Below are 16,384 nucleotides of genomic sequence, written 5' to 3'. Positions count from 1 at the left end.
TTAGACTACTGGTTTCAGCCCATCCAACCTGGACAGCATATTCCACAAAATATTGTGCCTCATTGCCAGGCAGTGTGTAGAACGGCCAATGGCTGGCATCTGCTGAAATTAGGAGTAGAAGGCACTTGTGGTAGGGTTTTAACAGGCCTACTACTATCGAGGGCTCCACGAGAAGGTTGTCACTACTACCCTCTCATCATCCATAGTCACGGTTGGCGTTTCGTATATTGTGGGGATATCCCTCCTGGTATGATTTTGGCAGTCATTGCAGTAGGTAATGTCTACTACTCTCAGGGGCACCACAAAAAAGTTGTCGCCACTACCCTGGTACCTGGCGTTGGAAGAAGAAGTAACTGTATTGTCGGCTAGTATTTCTAACCCCTATCTATCTCGTAGTATACGACCTCATCTAATCGATGGATGTTCTTCTGAGTGTGTTTTGGCTGTAGTACAATCGGAGTTGCTAACTTAGTCGTAAATTCCTGGCAAGTCACAGTTACAAGGCTTGGTGTGTTTTTGGATTAGCAATAAGTAATGAAAGGATACACGCTAATTTGTAAACGCTCAGTCACATCAGCTGGACTTCAAAGTTCTATTTGGACTTCAAACTTCAAGTTTCTTTGGTAAACTATATGATTAAATTATCATGTAGGGATAGTATTTATTTGCAAGAAAGTGCGGGCTTTGTCTATAGCTTACGTTTTCGACTATTTACATTTTGTCCTGTGTGAACTTGAATTTTTTATTATTATTACAACAATAACATTTTACAATGTAACCAATTAACTTCAGCTGATCCTACGGTAGTGTCCTATCTAACCCATTGGCAAACCTCAGGCTAGGCCTTCCTCTCTACCTAACGCACAAGACCAATACGTCTCTTTAATATTTTTTTCTCCTCCATCTAATTGTTTTTTGTTTTTTTTCTCTTGTGTCTTAAAAGATAGATAAATATTTTTATTTTTTTCAGGATGGCTAGTACACCATCACGAACTGGAGTTCCACCCCCAAATAAGATATGCCAGTTTAAACTTGTTTTATTAGGCGAATCTGCTGTTGGAAAGTCTAGCTTAGTTTTGCGATTCGTTAAAGGACAGTTTCACGAGTATCAAGAAAGTACCATTGGAGGTAATGTATTGATTTAATTATAATTCCTATGACTAAGAAATTCAACACATTAAGTTAAACAGATAAATTGTTTCCTAGAAAGGGCTATAGATTGAAAGGTCACCTTAGGAAGGGCTGAAGAAAAAAAAATTAAGGGAAAAAATAAAGCCTCACACTCAGACACGAATATCAAGAGAGTACCATTGAAGGCGATGCATTGATTTATGTAAAATTCCTAGGGCTAATAAATTCAACACATCATGTTAAGCAGACAAAAAAGTTTCTAGATAGGACTAAGAATTGAAAGGTCACCTTAGGAAGGGCTACAGAGAGAAAAAAGAAGAGAATATGGAATCAGTAACTAACTTTAGCACCTTTGAGCAACCCTCGAGAAAAATTTTTTTTTTAGAATGCCAAATTCTCTTATTTTTTATGTAAGAGGGATCAAGGTTGTTAATATAAAGGGAATGATATTGAAGTAATTCAGGTGAGCGTATTATGATAGGCTGAATGAAGTAGTGGAAGGTCTGTTTTCTAAACAATTTAGTTTACGACTTGAACTTATCAATGGGTAACCTAACCACTTATTCCTTTCGTTACTTTCTCGGTTAGTTTTACCTGACCGTTGTTTAAAGATTGATATTAAAAAAAAACGGATTGCTCAGGTTAACAAACATTTTTGTGATAAGAAGATTGAAGTTAATCTAGTTTGCATTTCATGTAGATTCTATAAATAGGATATTGTTTCCACCGATTGAATGTAGCTTTGAAGATGATCATCGTGAAATGGCTTAATTAACAACTACGACCTTTTAGTTGGGGGGGGGGGTACAAACGTTGGCTCGGATATCTTACATTGTCTTTAGCTTGCAATACATTCGACCAAAAAAGATGAAAAAAAATATGGGGCAAAGCGTGGGGATATATTCCTGAATCTGGAGCTGCCTTTTGATAAAACGGCTGGTAAAAATGCCTAGACAGTTGGTAAATTTTGTTCCCCCTCCAAATATTTTAGCTAGTGACGTCTCTTTTCGATAATATTTTATCATGAGAAAATATTTCAATCACAGAATGGAGGACAATTTATGCCCTGGTGAACAATATAGCGTACAATTTATAGATAGTTGGTTGAAACTATTTATCTCTGGTTTTAATCAATCTGAATTATTCTAGATGAGAAATCGAGACTTCAATATAGAAATTAAATGAAGATCAAAATTGCTGATGGTTTAAGTGAACAAATATAGAGTGTAGGTCTGCAATATGATTTGTTATGAGTTGTAGAGGTATTTCTTTTTCTTGACTCTCTCCCTTTCATAAAGAACAAATCGAGTCAAATTATCTATAAAATTGGACCAGCAATAGAAGATATCTTCTGATTTTCGTTAGCTGTGATTTAGCAATGAAACTTAGTCAATATCAAGTAAGGTCATGTTAGTCGACATTAATCAACAAATGATTAATAAAAATCCTTACGTAAAGTCTATTTCAAAAGCTATGTAGAGGAACAGCTTCCGCTAATAATTTTCTTTTAAATTTCTGACCTTTTTAGTTTTCCCCCGTGTATGTTTACTTGAAGGATTGTATCTACGCACGTCTTTGCATTAAAAGAACAGAGAGAGAGAGAAAAAAAGTGTTAAAGTCTTTGAATATGGAATTGCTTGATAAGAAATCTTGTCAAACATCAGAGAACTATATACACTTACTGGTAGAACGTGTATATCACCAGTTTTTTTTCTTTCTTTTTTAAGGGAGATTCAAACGCTAATGAACATGAATTACTGAGTCTGAAATGCTGCAAAACACCCAATTTTACCAGGTATACTCTGCTCAACTTTTGTAGTAAAAATGAATCACTGGGATCGTTTAAAATGTATCTTGGATGGGTTTTAGACCCAAGCTAGGCAATATTCATAGGAAAAAATTTCTTAATGATAAAGTAGATAAAGATTTAGCGGTGTCACCACGAACGGGTGTATTAATTAGCTTAACTTACGTTAACTGTATTTTGTTGACTGAGACATGCGTTTAAAAAAAAATATTCAAGAAGCAGTTCTTGAAGAAGTAGTTTCCTTAAGATACAAACGTAACTTATTCTTTGCTAATTAGGCCATCATTGTTTCAGTCTCTGCAAAGAAAATAGATAAAAAGAAACAAAGTACTTCCATGAAAAGTAAAGGACCAACTTAAGTCTTAAAACAAACAGAAATTAGCCGGGAGACACCTTGGACCCTCCAATCATACGAATTAAAGTTCCTTCTTTGACTGTGATTTTCGATTAGGTATAACATGTACGTCATTTGTGAAATATATATTTAATTTGCTTTAATTTTTTAATTCAAAATTGCATATTAGCCTCAGACTTAGATAAGAGGTAAGATTTGTTATAAGATAAGACAAGCTCTAACTCTAATAAGCTGAATTCGCTTGATATGTCAAGATAAAAGAAAGCAAAACAGAAACAACCAGGGCAGCAAGACAAGTGTTAAAAATCAATTAGATAGGAAATATATCAAACATAGAAATGTCCTACAATAAATTAGCACAATTTAGTTAAATATACGATTCAAAAATATCGTGTTCAAAAACTAATAATGAAATTCGTATAATTAAGAAAAACAAAACAAAAAAACAACAACCGGGCTGAAAGAAATAAAATAATACTTATAAGGTAATACATTATGACAAACAATTATCACAAGCTAAAAAAATAGCCGAATTCGTATTCCAGGTCAAATATTGTAAAAATTACAACAATTGGAACCAAAAACATAATGCAAGCCAAAATCTTTAAAGATAAGGGAATAATCAGAAATATTGACAATAAAAAAAAGGATTGTAAAACGACTAGATTAAGTAATAGTGCACAAAAATTGAAACATACACGGGCGTGTATCAGGAATTATTAAGATGCTCCAAAATAAAGGAGGTGAAACTTTCCCGAACCTCATGGTAACAGCATGGATCAGAGAGTAAGTTGAGACTTCTGAGTAGGCTAAGTGGGGGGGTTGGGGTTTAGTGGGGCTGTGAAATTCGGGGAAAATGTCCTCACTGCAGTGATTAGAAATGGCGGTCTTAGCAAAACATAGTCAAATTTTATCTCTCCGTTCTTTTAGGATGGTGAAGCGAGCAGCTTTAAGGAGGAAGGAGTGTGGGATTTTACTCTTTTTGAAAATTATTGTAACTGGACATTATTTCCATTGAAAATTGTCTCCGTAATCTTAGGGTCATATTAAAACGTCCAACGGGTTGCATTAATTCCTCTGTCAGCGAAATAAGGAAGTGTATTTGAGCCCTGCTTAATTCCACAGTACCGCCAATGCCGATCCATGAAGATTCTTGGAGAGGGAGGGAGGGACCGTTATCGCTGGTGACGTGATTCTAAACAAAAAGGGCTCTCCCCCCTTGGCAAAATCCTGGCTATGTCCGTGCTTATAAATTTGATATGACTTTAAAGTTTTTGTTTTTATTAGTTTTTTCTTGCTCTTTCTACTTATCTTCTCTTTTGTGTGTGCATACGAAGTACTAAACTAATTTTCAATTGTGCTTCATCCCTGTCACTAGCCTTAAAGGGGTTATCAACGTTATTTGTTTTACGTAATGACATTGTCATTTATGAATTAACAACGCACATGCGTTGACATGAAGATATGACATTCAACTTCAACTTTTTTCAATAAAAACCAAACGAAACTAGAACTTCGTTATAGGAATAATAAAACTAAGGTTTCAGTTCTTAAAATAATTGAAAGGCGAACAGAGAGATAGAGTTTAAAGTAATTTATTTTGTTTTAGCTGCCTTTTTAACACAGACAGTGTGTTTGGATGACACAACGGTCAAGTTTGAAATTTGGGACACCGCCGGACAGGAAAGGTATCACAGTCTCGCTCCCATGTATTACCGTGGAGCCCAGGCAGCTATCGTAGTGTATGATATAACTAATCAGGTAAATTGTCTTCGTTTTGGCTCCGTGTTGCCTCTATTTCCCTTGTTATTACCCTTTTTTCCTCTGCGTAACTTCGCACTCGTACTGGCATATTACAATCTTCTCAATTCATACATAATTCCATTTGAAAAATTGTCTAATTCCACTCCCTCTCCAAGTACCTGACCTCTGAATATCTATGTAGGGTTAAACATATAGCTCACGTTTGGGAAACATAAAATATTATGTATAATAATAATGATTGTTGTATGTAGATATAGTAATAGCAAAAATGACTACCATCTGAACGCTGCTCTTAGCATATTTGGGATTAATTAGAATAATTGTCAGTTTATAATTTGTACTATTGCCTGATGATGGTTGCAACATTGGAACTTAGGAGTAAAGAGAGAACCACGGCCCATAAATATATAGAGGATCCTCTAGAGTCATTGCCGTTGCATAGGACATCAAATCCACGTTTCGGTTGGCTTTTTTTGCAGAGACAAGTAGCAAGCTTGTCGTCCAACTATGCGGCGACTGGAATCGAATTCTGGATCCTGTATTGCCAAACAGAGTATCAATCCACTGTCATACCAAAGGGTATCATGGCCCATAGTAACTGAAATTCAAAAAACGCCTTTTTTTCAAAAACTGTAAATTGACAGTTGTTTCCCATATAACTCAATCTTTTAAATAGCTATCTTCCTTTTAATTTAAGTAAACAGTAATTTGAACGTACGAGAAGAAATCTTTAAGAATTTTAGATATCCCTGTAATGATGACGAATTGAAATAAAGTATCCCGTTGGAACCGAAATTATTGAAAGCCCTTGACTGAAGGTTTACACTCTCCAAGCTTGAACAAGAAGGAAAATCACATTTTTTATGGGAAATGCTGACGTGTGTCCTTTTTTTCAATGGTGACCATTGATTGAAACAGTTGTCACAGGACACTGGGAGAATCTCATTTGAACCGTGATGAAGCATGTATTGCCCGTTTTTTAGTAACAAAATGGATTACGCCACACCAAAGTGTAGCTTTATGCCATTTTGTGACTTGAAACATCAATTTTTGCCCTAATAGGGCTAAAATGCATGAGAATCCAAATTATGGGATAGTCAATCAATTTGTCATTGTATAATACGGATGAACTCTTAGTTTAGTTATATATTTTAGAACAAGTCAATTGAAAATTGTATCCTGATATTCCGTTTCTCACCGTTTTTCTAATCTCTAGGACTGTTGGTTCGATTTTAGCAACGATGAGATGAAATTAGAATTATAAATTGAGAAGACTTGGCGTTTGATATCTTAGAAATACGTTTTTTTTAATTTCTTTAGGATCGACGATTTATTTTAGTTCCTCTTGAGAGTTGTGAAGAAATCACTAAATCGTAAATAGAGCTCGAAGTGTTTATGCTGAAGCTTTTTGTTCTCTCTTTTCTTGGATAAAACAAAGAATAACACAAAATTTTGCTATTTTTTGGCCACGTTGCTTCTTATTTTGAAATAATATAACTGGAAGTTAAGAGACTTCTAAAAGAAGGAGTTTACTTCCTTTTATGTTTGGAATAAGCAGTCTATCAAACGTTGGAATAAACGATTTTCTCACTGGTAACTTCCGCAAACACCACTAGGTGTTTGAAAACCGAAGTCAATGCAGATTAGCAGCTGAAATCCAAAGTTATTTTGTTGCACTCGGAATTAAAACTCGAGTTTTAAAAAGCTAGATTTTCGATAAAGAGATATATCAAAAATTAAAACCGACCTTTGAATTTAAACATTGGTAACAAGAACATTACATAGATCTGGAGAATGTTATGGATTTATGATTCATCCTTATTTTTGGGACGAAAGATAAATTGTTCGAATTGAAAATTGATATTGTTAACAGATATAAAAGTGTGACACGCAGAAAGCTTTTAAAGTTACTTTTAATTCTATTCATGGTACCAGTACGCAGGAATTTTTTTCGAGGGAAGGGGGCCAAATCCCTCAAAATAGCCAAAGGCTCATTATATCACGCAACGTCTACAAAAACTAAAAGCACACATATCAAGAAATAGAGACTCATCTATTGCAAGTTGCAACCTACGAGCGGAGTTAAGCAAAATGTTCCAGAATCTCATCTGCTGATGCACAAACATCTCAATACACATTCCAGAGTGCCAAGCCATTTAGTTGGCCTTCACCCATTCGGCCGCGGAGACAGGTTTTTAGCCTTTTCACTGAAGAAGACGATCTCTGAATACATGCTGCAGAAGTAGGATTGACACATGAAATGTGGAGTTAGGAAATATGAACGTTGGGCTAGGCTCTCCGCTGCCGTTTTCGGAAAAAGACTGGGAGCTACTTTCAGCCTCTTAGCCCGCCATAGTACAAGGTCAAACCTCCGAGCGGACTCCAAGCTCGTTAAATCTTAGGCATGTTAATTGATCATTTTTTTTTAGATCTTCAATAGGCTCCTTTAAGGCAAAGGATGGCGGGATTCGAGTGACTATTTGAGCTGGTCCACGAATGGGATAAAAAGGGAAACTCGATAGTAAAACTCTGTGATTTTCTGCCTGAACATCTCGTGGGATGTTGACGATATTTCTCTTTAGTGGTATGGTAATGGTGGTTTCAAGTTTTTAGCATATGCAGGTGACTTTCGAAAACTACTGATTGAATTTCTCCTCCGCCTTATTTTCTACATCTTGAAATATTTATGTCACGCTTCTGGCACACTGAATACACATAGCCATATTGATATTTTGTGACTGCAGCAGCTTGGACAAATTTCTGTGTACCCCAGAAAAAGAGACGATCACAATAAGGATCAATACAAAGTCCAAACTCAGGATGTTATTGAGGTTCTGGCTTTTGGCGAAACCACCGAGTCCCCATTAGTCCCTTTGTCTTCTAGGGCCTTAAAGGCTGGAACAACTAACTGTTTTGTTATCTGTATCGCATCGCAGTCATTCCTACTCATCCAGTTTCGTAAAATCCTTGTTATTCAGACAGCGCTTCACTTGGAAATGAAGTGAAAGAAACTTATTGCTTCAGGAATAACATTACACTATGTTTGATATCAGAGATTTGGCTCGAGTCTGTCAAAACCAAGTACAAGGGGTGGGCGATACAGTGAACATACTTGGCGAGTGAATATTTGCTCCGGATTAAAGCATGGGCTCCTGGTAAATGACCGCCCATGTTTGCAACCCTATCACACCCTTGTCCCCTGCATAGTTTCATTCCAAGACCAATTCGGACCAGGATAAATTGACCAAGGCTCTCAGCTCGCAGGTCTTCAACGACAGCAAATTCGACAAACTTCCCTGATCTGAAAAGTTTTGCTGTCCAAATGAACATAATTTACTGCTTATATTGAATATAAGCCCTAGAGCCACCCGTTCCTGCCTTGATGTGTTGGTTATTTTGTCCGCCAGAATAGTGAAACACTAGCCAATTTCACTTGATAAATAATCTTTACAGTAATGAGCTGTCCACAATTATCAACCAGTTCGTTCTTAATTCTGGGGCTAAAGTACTGGGCATTGCCGCACTTTTCTTGAACACTTTTTCGGTATTAAATCGTCTTTCATCTGATAGTGTAACTAGTCCCAAAACTTTCATCTTTTTAAAGGCTCTATAAAAGTCAATTTCCTGAAACTTCGTTCCCATGCAGTGCAAGTCCTTGCTCTCCACACAACTGTATTATTTCTGTGATAAGACGAAATTGTTTTCTGTTTAGCTCTATTTCTTCTTTTTTATGAGTAATCAAGACTTCTACTATAAAGGAATTTTGTCTCCTCACTATTGCTAGAAAGTATCCCCAAATAACAGCGTCTTTTTTGTGGTGGTTGGAGTGATACTTGGAAAAGTCTTCCAGGGTGTTTTTCCCAATTACTTGGGGCTCCATGATACGCTGCCTTAATTTACAGTGAGACTCCCTTCTGGCTTGAACACAAGCGAACAAAGCACAATAGACACCTTTTTTTTCGATGCAGAAAATATTAGCCAAGCGTTCTCACCCATCCAGCTAACTTGGAACTTCCTTGTTTTTGAGCCTGTGACATGAACTGGGAAAGGATAGTCCTTGTTGGGTTTAAAATGCCTTTTCAGTAAATAATGCTTAGTTCCATTGGGAACCGGAACTCCTGTTTTGATGTCAAGCTCAATGTCAATGTTTATTTCGTCACATTTGTCTGCTACTACCTCAGTATTTAGTATTGGTTCTTGAGCTGCAGTTGAAGGTTCAGTCACAACTGGAATTTTCAGATGATCATTGTTTTCACTTTTTCTAGCCGGACCTCACTAATTCGTTGTCTTTTACCCCAAAGATGGAGGACACTGTTGTTGTTTTTTTCACATTTTTTCTGTCTTTAGTAACACTTGGTTTTAGGCTGTTAACTGAGTGGGTTCGATTGCAAGAATGACCGCTCTATTCCATAGAGGCTACCGAAAGACCCCGACAAGATGATATTTCAAACTAATATTTAAAGATATTTCAAGATTACTTGATAAAGGGCGAGAAGCTAGACCGGAAATGTGTTTATTAGGGCCTGACCGATATGGATTTTTGGTTAGGATACCGATACATTGGTATCGCACCGATAGAATTTGTCGATAAATTCTCCTAAAAAAAAATTACCTGAAGCTTAACCCCCCCCCCCCCCATTCTCGGCCCATATACATACTCACATGATTGTCCCTGATCTATTACAAACCAAAGGACAGCCTCAATAATTCCCTTTAGATTCGAAAAATTAGGCCATTTACAAGAACTGTTTGATTTTTCTTTACCTTTTCTGATCAGCAGCTTCTGAGCACATTAAAGAAATGGCGGATATTTGCTGAAGTGATAAATAAGCAAAAAATTTAATCAAAGAAGCCGGTTTCGTTACATACACACAAATACGTAAAAATCTGATTGTAAGAAGTGTAAGATATTTATTGAAATTAATTATCCAAATTTCAATTGCGGGACTTTGAATTTTAATCATCCGCATATTAATGTGAAAACTTCATTTTACATTCAAATGAATTACTAACGAATCGATGCTAGGCACAGTCGATACAGGGATGCAGCTGGAGATTTAAATTTGGAGGAGGGATTTTAAGAATGTGTCGAGAAAATCGTCCAATATGCCGACAAATATGGACACATACGGTAAATTGCCCAGGTATATAGGTAAATTTCCCAATGTGTTTGCACGTGGTGGCGACACCTTGGTACCTCGCCCCACCTTACAAACCCCCTCTCCCCCTTGGCTGCGCCCATGACTGTTTATCATGGTTTTAACTGATTGAATCTTGGATCTTTTATCCGTGCAAGTGAACATTCATTAAACGGAAAACGGATGGTTTATTGTATTCTTTTGGTAGAAGATGATCGTTCTTGAAGTCACAATACATTAGAACATTGCTGCACCAAGTGTGTATTGAGAATGAATATACTTCCACTCATATCTGCTGCTCTCTCCGCCAGGGTCAGACTTAGCTGGTGGCCCCACCCCCAGTGACTGAACAAGTAAAATTACCTGAGGAAACCTGGTGCCATCTTCTGGACAATTTACGCATAAAAAAACAAGAGCTCATATGGCACTCGTAACGAGGCCAGAAGAGCCGAGAGCTCATATGGCATGAGCTCTAACAAAATTCTAAGAATCAATAAACTGATTTAAAAGGTAAATCAGAGGCTTAATGCCGGTCGGGATTTAAAATAAGAGCTCTGAGTCACGATGTCCTTCTAAATATCAAAATTCATTAAGATCCGATCACCCACTCGTAAGTTATAAATACCTCATTTTTTCTAATTTTTCCTCTCCCTTGAGCCCCCCAGATTGTCGAGTCAGGGAAAACGACTTAATCAAGTCAATTTGTGCAACTCCCTGACACGCCTACCAATTTCCATCGTCCTAGCACGTTTAGAAGCACCAAACTCGCCAAAGCACTGAACCCCGCAACACCCCCAAAGAGAGCGAATCTAGTACGGTTGCACCAATGAAGTATCTACGAAATTTGCTTATTCTACCCACCAAGCTTCATCCCGATTCCTCCGCTCTAAGCGTTTTCCAAGATTTCCCATTTCTCCCTCCAACTCCAATGTCAACAGATCTGGTCGGGATTTGAAATAAGAGCTCTGAGACATGAGTTCCTTCTAAATATCAAATTTCATTAAGATCCGGTCACCCGTTCTTAAGTTAAAAGTACCTCAGTTTTTCTAATTTTTCTGTATTAACACCTCGCAGCTCCTCCAAAGAGAACAGATCCGTTCCAATTATGTCAATCACGTATCTAGAACTTGTGCTGATTCTTCCCATCAAGTTTCATCCCGATCTCTCCACTCTAAGCGTTTTCCAAGATTTCTGTTTCCCCCTCCATCCCCCCATGTCCCCGGATCCAATTCGAGTCGAAAATGGAGCAGCTGAGACATAAAATCCTTCTATATATCAAGTTTCATTAAGATCTGATCACCTATTCGTAAGATAAAAATACCCCAATTTTCACGTTTTCCAAGAATTCCGGTTTCCCCTTCCAACTTCCCCCTCCCCAACGTCACAGGATCTGATCGAAATTTAAAATAAGAGCTCTAAAGCACAATATCCTTCTAAACATCAAATCCCATTAAGATCTGATCACCCGTTCGTAATTTACAGATATATCATTTTTTCTAATTTTTACGAATTATTCCCCCCCCCCAACTCCACCAAAGAGAGCGGATCTGATCCGGTTATGTCAGTCACGTATTTTGGACTTGTTTTTATTCTTCCCACCCAGTTTCACCCTGATCTTTCCGCTTTAAGTATTTTCTAAGATTTCCCCCCCCCCAATGGCGCTGGATCCAGTTGGGATTTAAAATAAGAGATCTGAGTTATGGAGTCCTTCTATATATGAAATTTCATGAAGATCCGTATCACTCCTTCATAAGTTAAAAATACGTAATTTTTTCTATTTTTTCAGAATTACCCCCCCCCCCCAAATAGAGCGGATCCGTTAATATTATGTTAATCACATATCTAGGACGTCTGCTTATTTTTCCCACCAAGTTTCATCCCGATTCCTCCACTCTAAGCGTTTTCCAAGATTTTAGGTTACCCCCCCCCCCCCCCAATGCCACCAGATCCGATCGGAATTTAAAATAAGAGCTCTGAGACACGATATCCTTCTAAACATCAAATTTCATTAAGATCTAATCACCCGTTTGTAAGTTAAAAATACTTCATTTTTTTCTAATTTTTCCGATTTAATCATCCCCCACTCCCTCCCAGATGGTCGAATCGGGGAAACAACAATTTCTAAATTAATCTGATCTGGTTCCTGATACGTCTGCCAGATTTCATCGTCCTAGCTTACCTGGAAGTGCCTAAAGTAGCAAAACTGGGACAGACAGACCAACAGAATTTGCGATCGCTATATGTCACTGATATTTCTTGGCAGATACAAAGTGCCATTAAAATCGGCCGATAACCGATATTTCTTTCCAGATATCCAATAATGACACTGACCCTCATACCGGCCCGATAATATCGGTCGAGTTCTAGCGTTAATACTATGCTGATGGCCGGATCGGGTAACTATAGGCCGAAAAATCATCGCAAACAGTTAACAAATTATGAACCAACTAATATCCCTTACTTTGTGAGGAGTGTCAGAAAAATAAGATAATTTTTTTGAGGTTTCGGCAGGAGGGGGCGGGCCTGGAGACCTTACTCTACTTACGTGCCAGCATGGTACAGATTCAAATTAAATGTATGCGTTTGACTTTTAGCTTTCTTTTTATAAAATAATCTATAAAAACAAGTGAGTAAATCATTAAGAGGATCAGCTAGTGAAAACAAAACAAGGTTGATAATATAAATTTTATTTATTATTATGGCAAGTTGATTGTGTATTCAGTCTTTTCTCCAGTTCTCAAAAAGAGTATAAGCTATAGTGTTTCAATGCCTGTTGTTCTACAGACTCTGCTGATTGTTGTTTGCATAAATTTAAATATAACTAAAATATGAGCAGATTTTACAGTTGTGATTATTTATTTATTGAAGGAAACATTTACCCGTGCTCAGAACTGGATTCGCGAACTCCAGCGTCAAGCTTCGCCAAACATAGTGATCGCATTAGCTGGGAACAAGTCGGACTTGGCCCAAAGGAGGGCTGTAGAATTTGATGAGGCCAAAGTGTTTGCGGACGAACAAGGACTTCTGTTTATGGAGACATCTGCTAAAACTGCCATGAACGTGAATGACATTTTTATGGAAATCGGTAAAGAATCAACCTATTACTATCTTTGCCCTTATATTTAAAATAGACAGGGCTCACTTTTTTGCTAGGTTTTTATTTCGTGATTATTGTAATGTAATTTTAAATTCAGTAGCCAATTTTAAGAAGTTTTGTTCTAAACCAGTATCGGTGATGTATCAATTTATATATATATATATATATATATATATATATATATATATATATATATATATATATATATATTAACTCAAAAATGTGATTTCGGCCATTTGGGCTAGTGACAGACAGTTTTTGAAATTAAATATCTTATTAGTTTTCCCCAATGATTCTGGAAAATAATATAATTTTGTCCTGATTATGTTTTCCTACTATTCTCGTTGCGATCCAACGGGAAATATTTGTGTGAAGTTTGAAAGAACACGCACAAAAAAAAGCATGGATTAAAAAACTTCTTTTATTCCTTTTTTTTTCAGCCTAGTTTTCGATAAGACCTTTCTTGTGGTATAACTCGGTTGAAATGACACTAAACGCTGTATTACTTCGTCAAACTACATTTCAGAAATTTAGCCCATTTAATATTATTATTCACCTTGCTTTCCTTTCTATTCGCTTGTCGTAGATACGTAGATTCTTATAACCGTAGACAGTGCGATCGAAGTACACTTTCCACACAGCTTTTTGTTTGAAATCTATTTGTTCAAAGTCACACATAAAACTTCTTGAAAAATGACTGAAAAATCCAGCTTATGCTTCTCAGCTTTTCGAAGTGTCCGTGTTTCAGGAAAATACTTGACCACTGACATTCCTATGGCTTCTAGTAACCTACTCACTTCTAAGACATCTATTCTTGTTCTTCCAAATTTTTTAACAAAAATATCGTGGTCCTTGTCCCCCCTTACCCCAGTCTTCAAATTTCTTCTATCATTTCTTTTCCGCCATTCGCTCATTTCGTTTCCTCAAAATTAAGCCCCTCGCTTCCTCTCAGAAACAGAATTCTTCATATATACAAGATTACCCGCACTTCGAAATCATTATAAAGAATTCGATGTATTTCTTTTTGTTCAAGCGTCCCTAGGAAAGTATCGAGGAAACTTTAGAGAATGCACATCAAGATATTTGGACCGTTAAAAATCCACCTAGGACGGAGAACGAGATTTTGTAGACTTCTTAGTAGTAACTCAATCTAAAAATACTCCTCTTAGCTATGTTTCTAATGGAAGGTTGTAGTAAGTTGTGTTTCAGTTTTCCGTCTTGTGTAATTACTCTATGGACCTAAGAATGCATTTATTGTTTCAGCCAAGAAACTTCCTAAAAACGAGGCTCCTGGTGGTGAAGCTAGTCAAGGTCGTCGTTTGCAGGAAGCAGAAGGTCAAAAGACAGGTGGCAGCTGTTGTAAATGAGTTACTACTTAAAAATATGAACCAAGACAGGTCAAAAACTGAGTGAAGTCATCATTCCTGTGTTAAAAAGACAAAAAAAATATATAAATAAATAAAATAGTGAATTGGTAATTCAGTTACGACTTGGCGCGTGCAGTGGTTCCCTGCTTCCATTCATGGTTATTGTTGTGTGCTAGGTTGAACGAAAAATCTACCAATACTTTTTTTCGTAGTGACACATAGAAGCGTTTTACGTTTATAGTTATTTCTTTTTAAAGAGTATGATAGTGAGTTGTTAGTTTTTTTTCTCTATTTTCTTCTAGGATGTATTGTTGCTTTTCTGAAAAGCTCTCCCTGTTAAATTCACATTATTTCATGAATTGGTCCTTGGGTTATTTTGTGATTCTTTTAAATTGCGCGGTCGTGTAATCTACCTTTGTAATCAACAGACGTGTCCATTTATTCTTCACAATAAAAATTAAATTTAACGGTTTTTTTTTCATTAAGCCAGTGAGCTATGCTAAGACAGTTAAGCAAAAGCCATTCTATAAGTTTCATATAATGAAAACTGTATCCGGGAGATGCGTGATTGCCACAAATCAATCCTTTTTTGCCGCAAACTGTTGTGTAATCTTTTCAAAACTTTCTGATCAAATGCTTAGTTAAGTGTCTGAGCCAGTGGACCAAATTCTGAAGGGACGACTCCTTTCACATAAAAAAACAAATTAGCATTGTGTTAACGTTTGACTTGACCCGAAGAGCTTTTCCAGAACGAAGTGAATTTTGAGTCTTCCATTGACTTGACTGTTGCTTTGTTTCAGGATCGTATCCATAGCATCATGATTCATCACCTTTGATTATCTTGAAAAAAAAACATGGTCATTTTGGAACTATCCCTTGAAACCAGTGCATGATTCGATGCGACTTTGTTTTTGCTTTGCAGTCAGCATCTTAAGGATGAATTCTGCCGCCACCTTTCTCATCTCAATCTTCAGCTGTAATTCTCTATACTGAACTCCAAGTCTCACGATTTCTTCGCAACTTCTTCAATGGTCCGTCATCAATCTTCCAGGGTAATTTCATAAACTGTTTTAACTTTTTCGTCAGCCCCGGACGTTGAAGGACGTCCAGAGGGAGTTAACAGGAAAACCACTGAAAACACTTGATTTTTCCCAGTAACATCATCCTTGTAGACTGTTTTTAACATTTTCAAGGGTTTCTGCGACCGTTCTTCCGAGCAGGAAGCAAGACTTCACGGCCGCAGCGCTGTTCACGAAAACCAGCCATCACAAAAAAAAACTGATGGGAACGCAAATTCACAATCACATTAATTTTTACGCAAACTTCTACAATGACACCAGTTGGCACACTGACTGATGAAAAGCTGCTCAACACGCTCTTACCAGCAAAAACCTGGTACTATAGTAACTCTGTTCTCCACAACATCAGTTCAATTTCTCTTGGGTTCCCCTTCGTATGCACTAACGGACTTTACTTTCGCGTATTTTAATGCGTTTTGGTTACAATTTTCCAAGTGTGTGTGTGTGTTTTTTTTAATTAAGGAGGGGCTATGTTTGGGACCAAACGATTAACCTAGACATTCCCAGTAGCTGTTAGAACTGACCAGTTTAATTAGTGTAATATTTTACATACTAGAGCAGAAATAATCCCCCCCCCCCAAAAAAAAAGGTAACGCCGACATTTAGATAATGTTGTGGTTTCCTTCAATGAAGATTAAAAGTAAGA

At 37.0% G+C, this 16,384-nt stretch overlaps 1 protein-coding gene across 1 annotated transcript in view; it reads left to right on the top strand.

Moving 5' to 3' along the window:
• LOC136034776 (ras-related protein Rab-5A-like) overlaps nucleotides 1-15,126 on the top strand; it is a 29,617-nt gene extending 14,491 nt beyond the window's left edge. The window contains exons 2-5 of the mRNA XM_065716188.1: nucleotides 971-1,128; nucleotides 4,903-5,054; nucleotides 13,064-13,280; nucleotides 14,556-15,126. Coding sequence (XP_065572260.1) covers nucleotides 972-1,128; nucleotides 4,903-5,054; nucleotides 13,064-13,280; nucleotides 14,556-14,659 — 630 coding nt within the window. The 5' untranslated portion in view covers nucleotide 971 and the 3' untranslated portion in view covers nucleotides 14,660-15,126. The remainder of the gene's footprint in view (nucleotides 1-970; nucleotides 1,129-4,902; nucleotides 5,055-13,063; nucleotides 13,281-14,555) is intronic.
• The last annotated feature ends 1,258 nt before the right edge of the window (nucleotides 15,127-16,384 follow it).

The sequence above is a fragment of the Artemia franciscana genome, chromosome 13, assembly GCF_032884065.1.
Source record: "Artemia franciscana chromosome 13, ASM3288406v1, whole genome shotgun sequence".
NCBI lineage: Eukaryota > Metazoa > Arthropoda > Branchiopoda > Anostraca > Artemiidae > Artemia > Artemia franciscana.
Note: the sequence above shows the minus strand (reverse complement) of the source record. Positions and strands in the feature narration are given on the sequence as shown.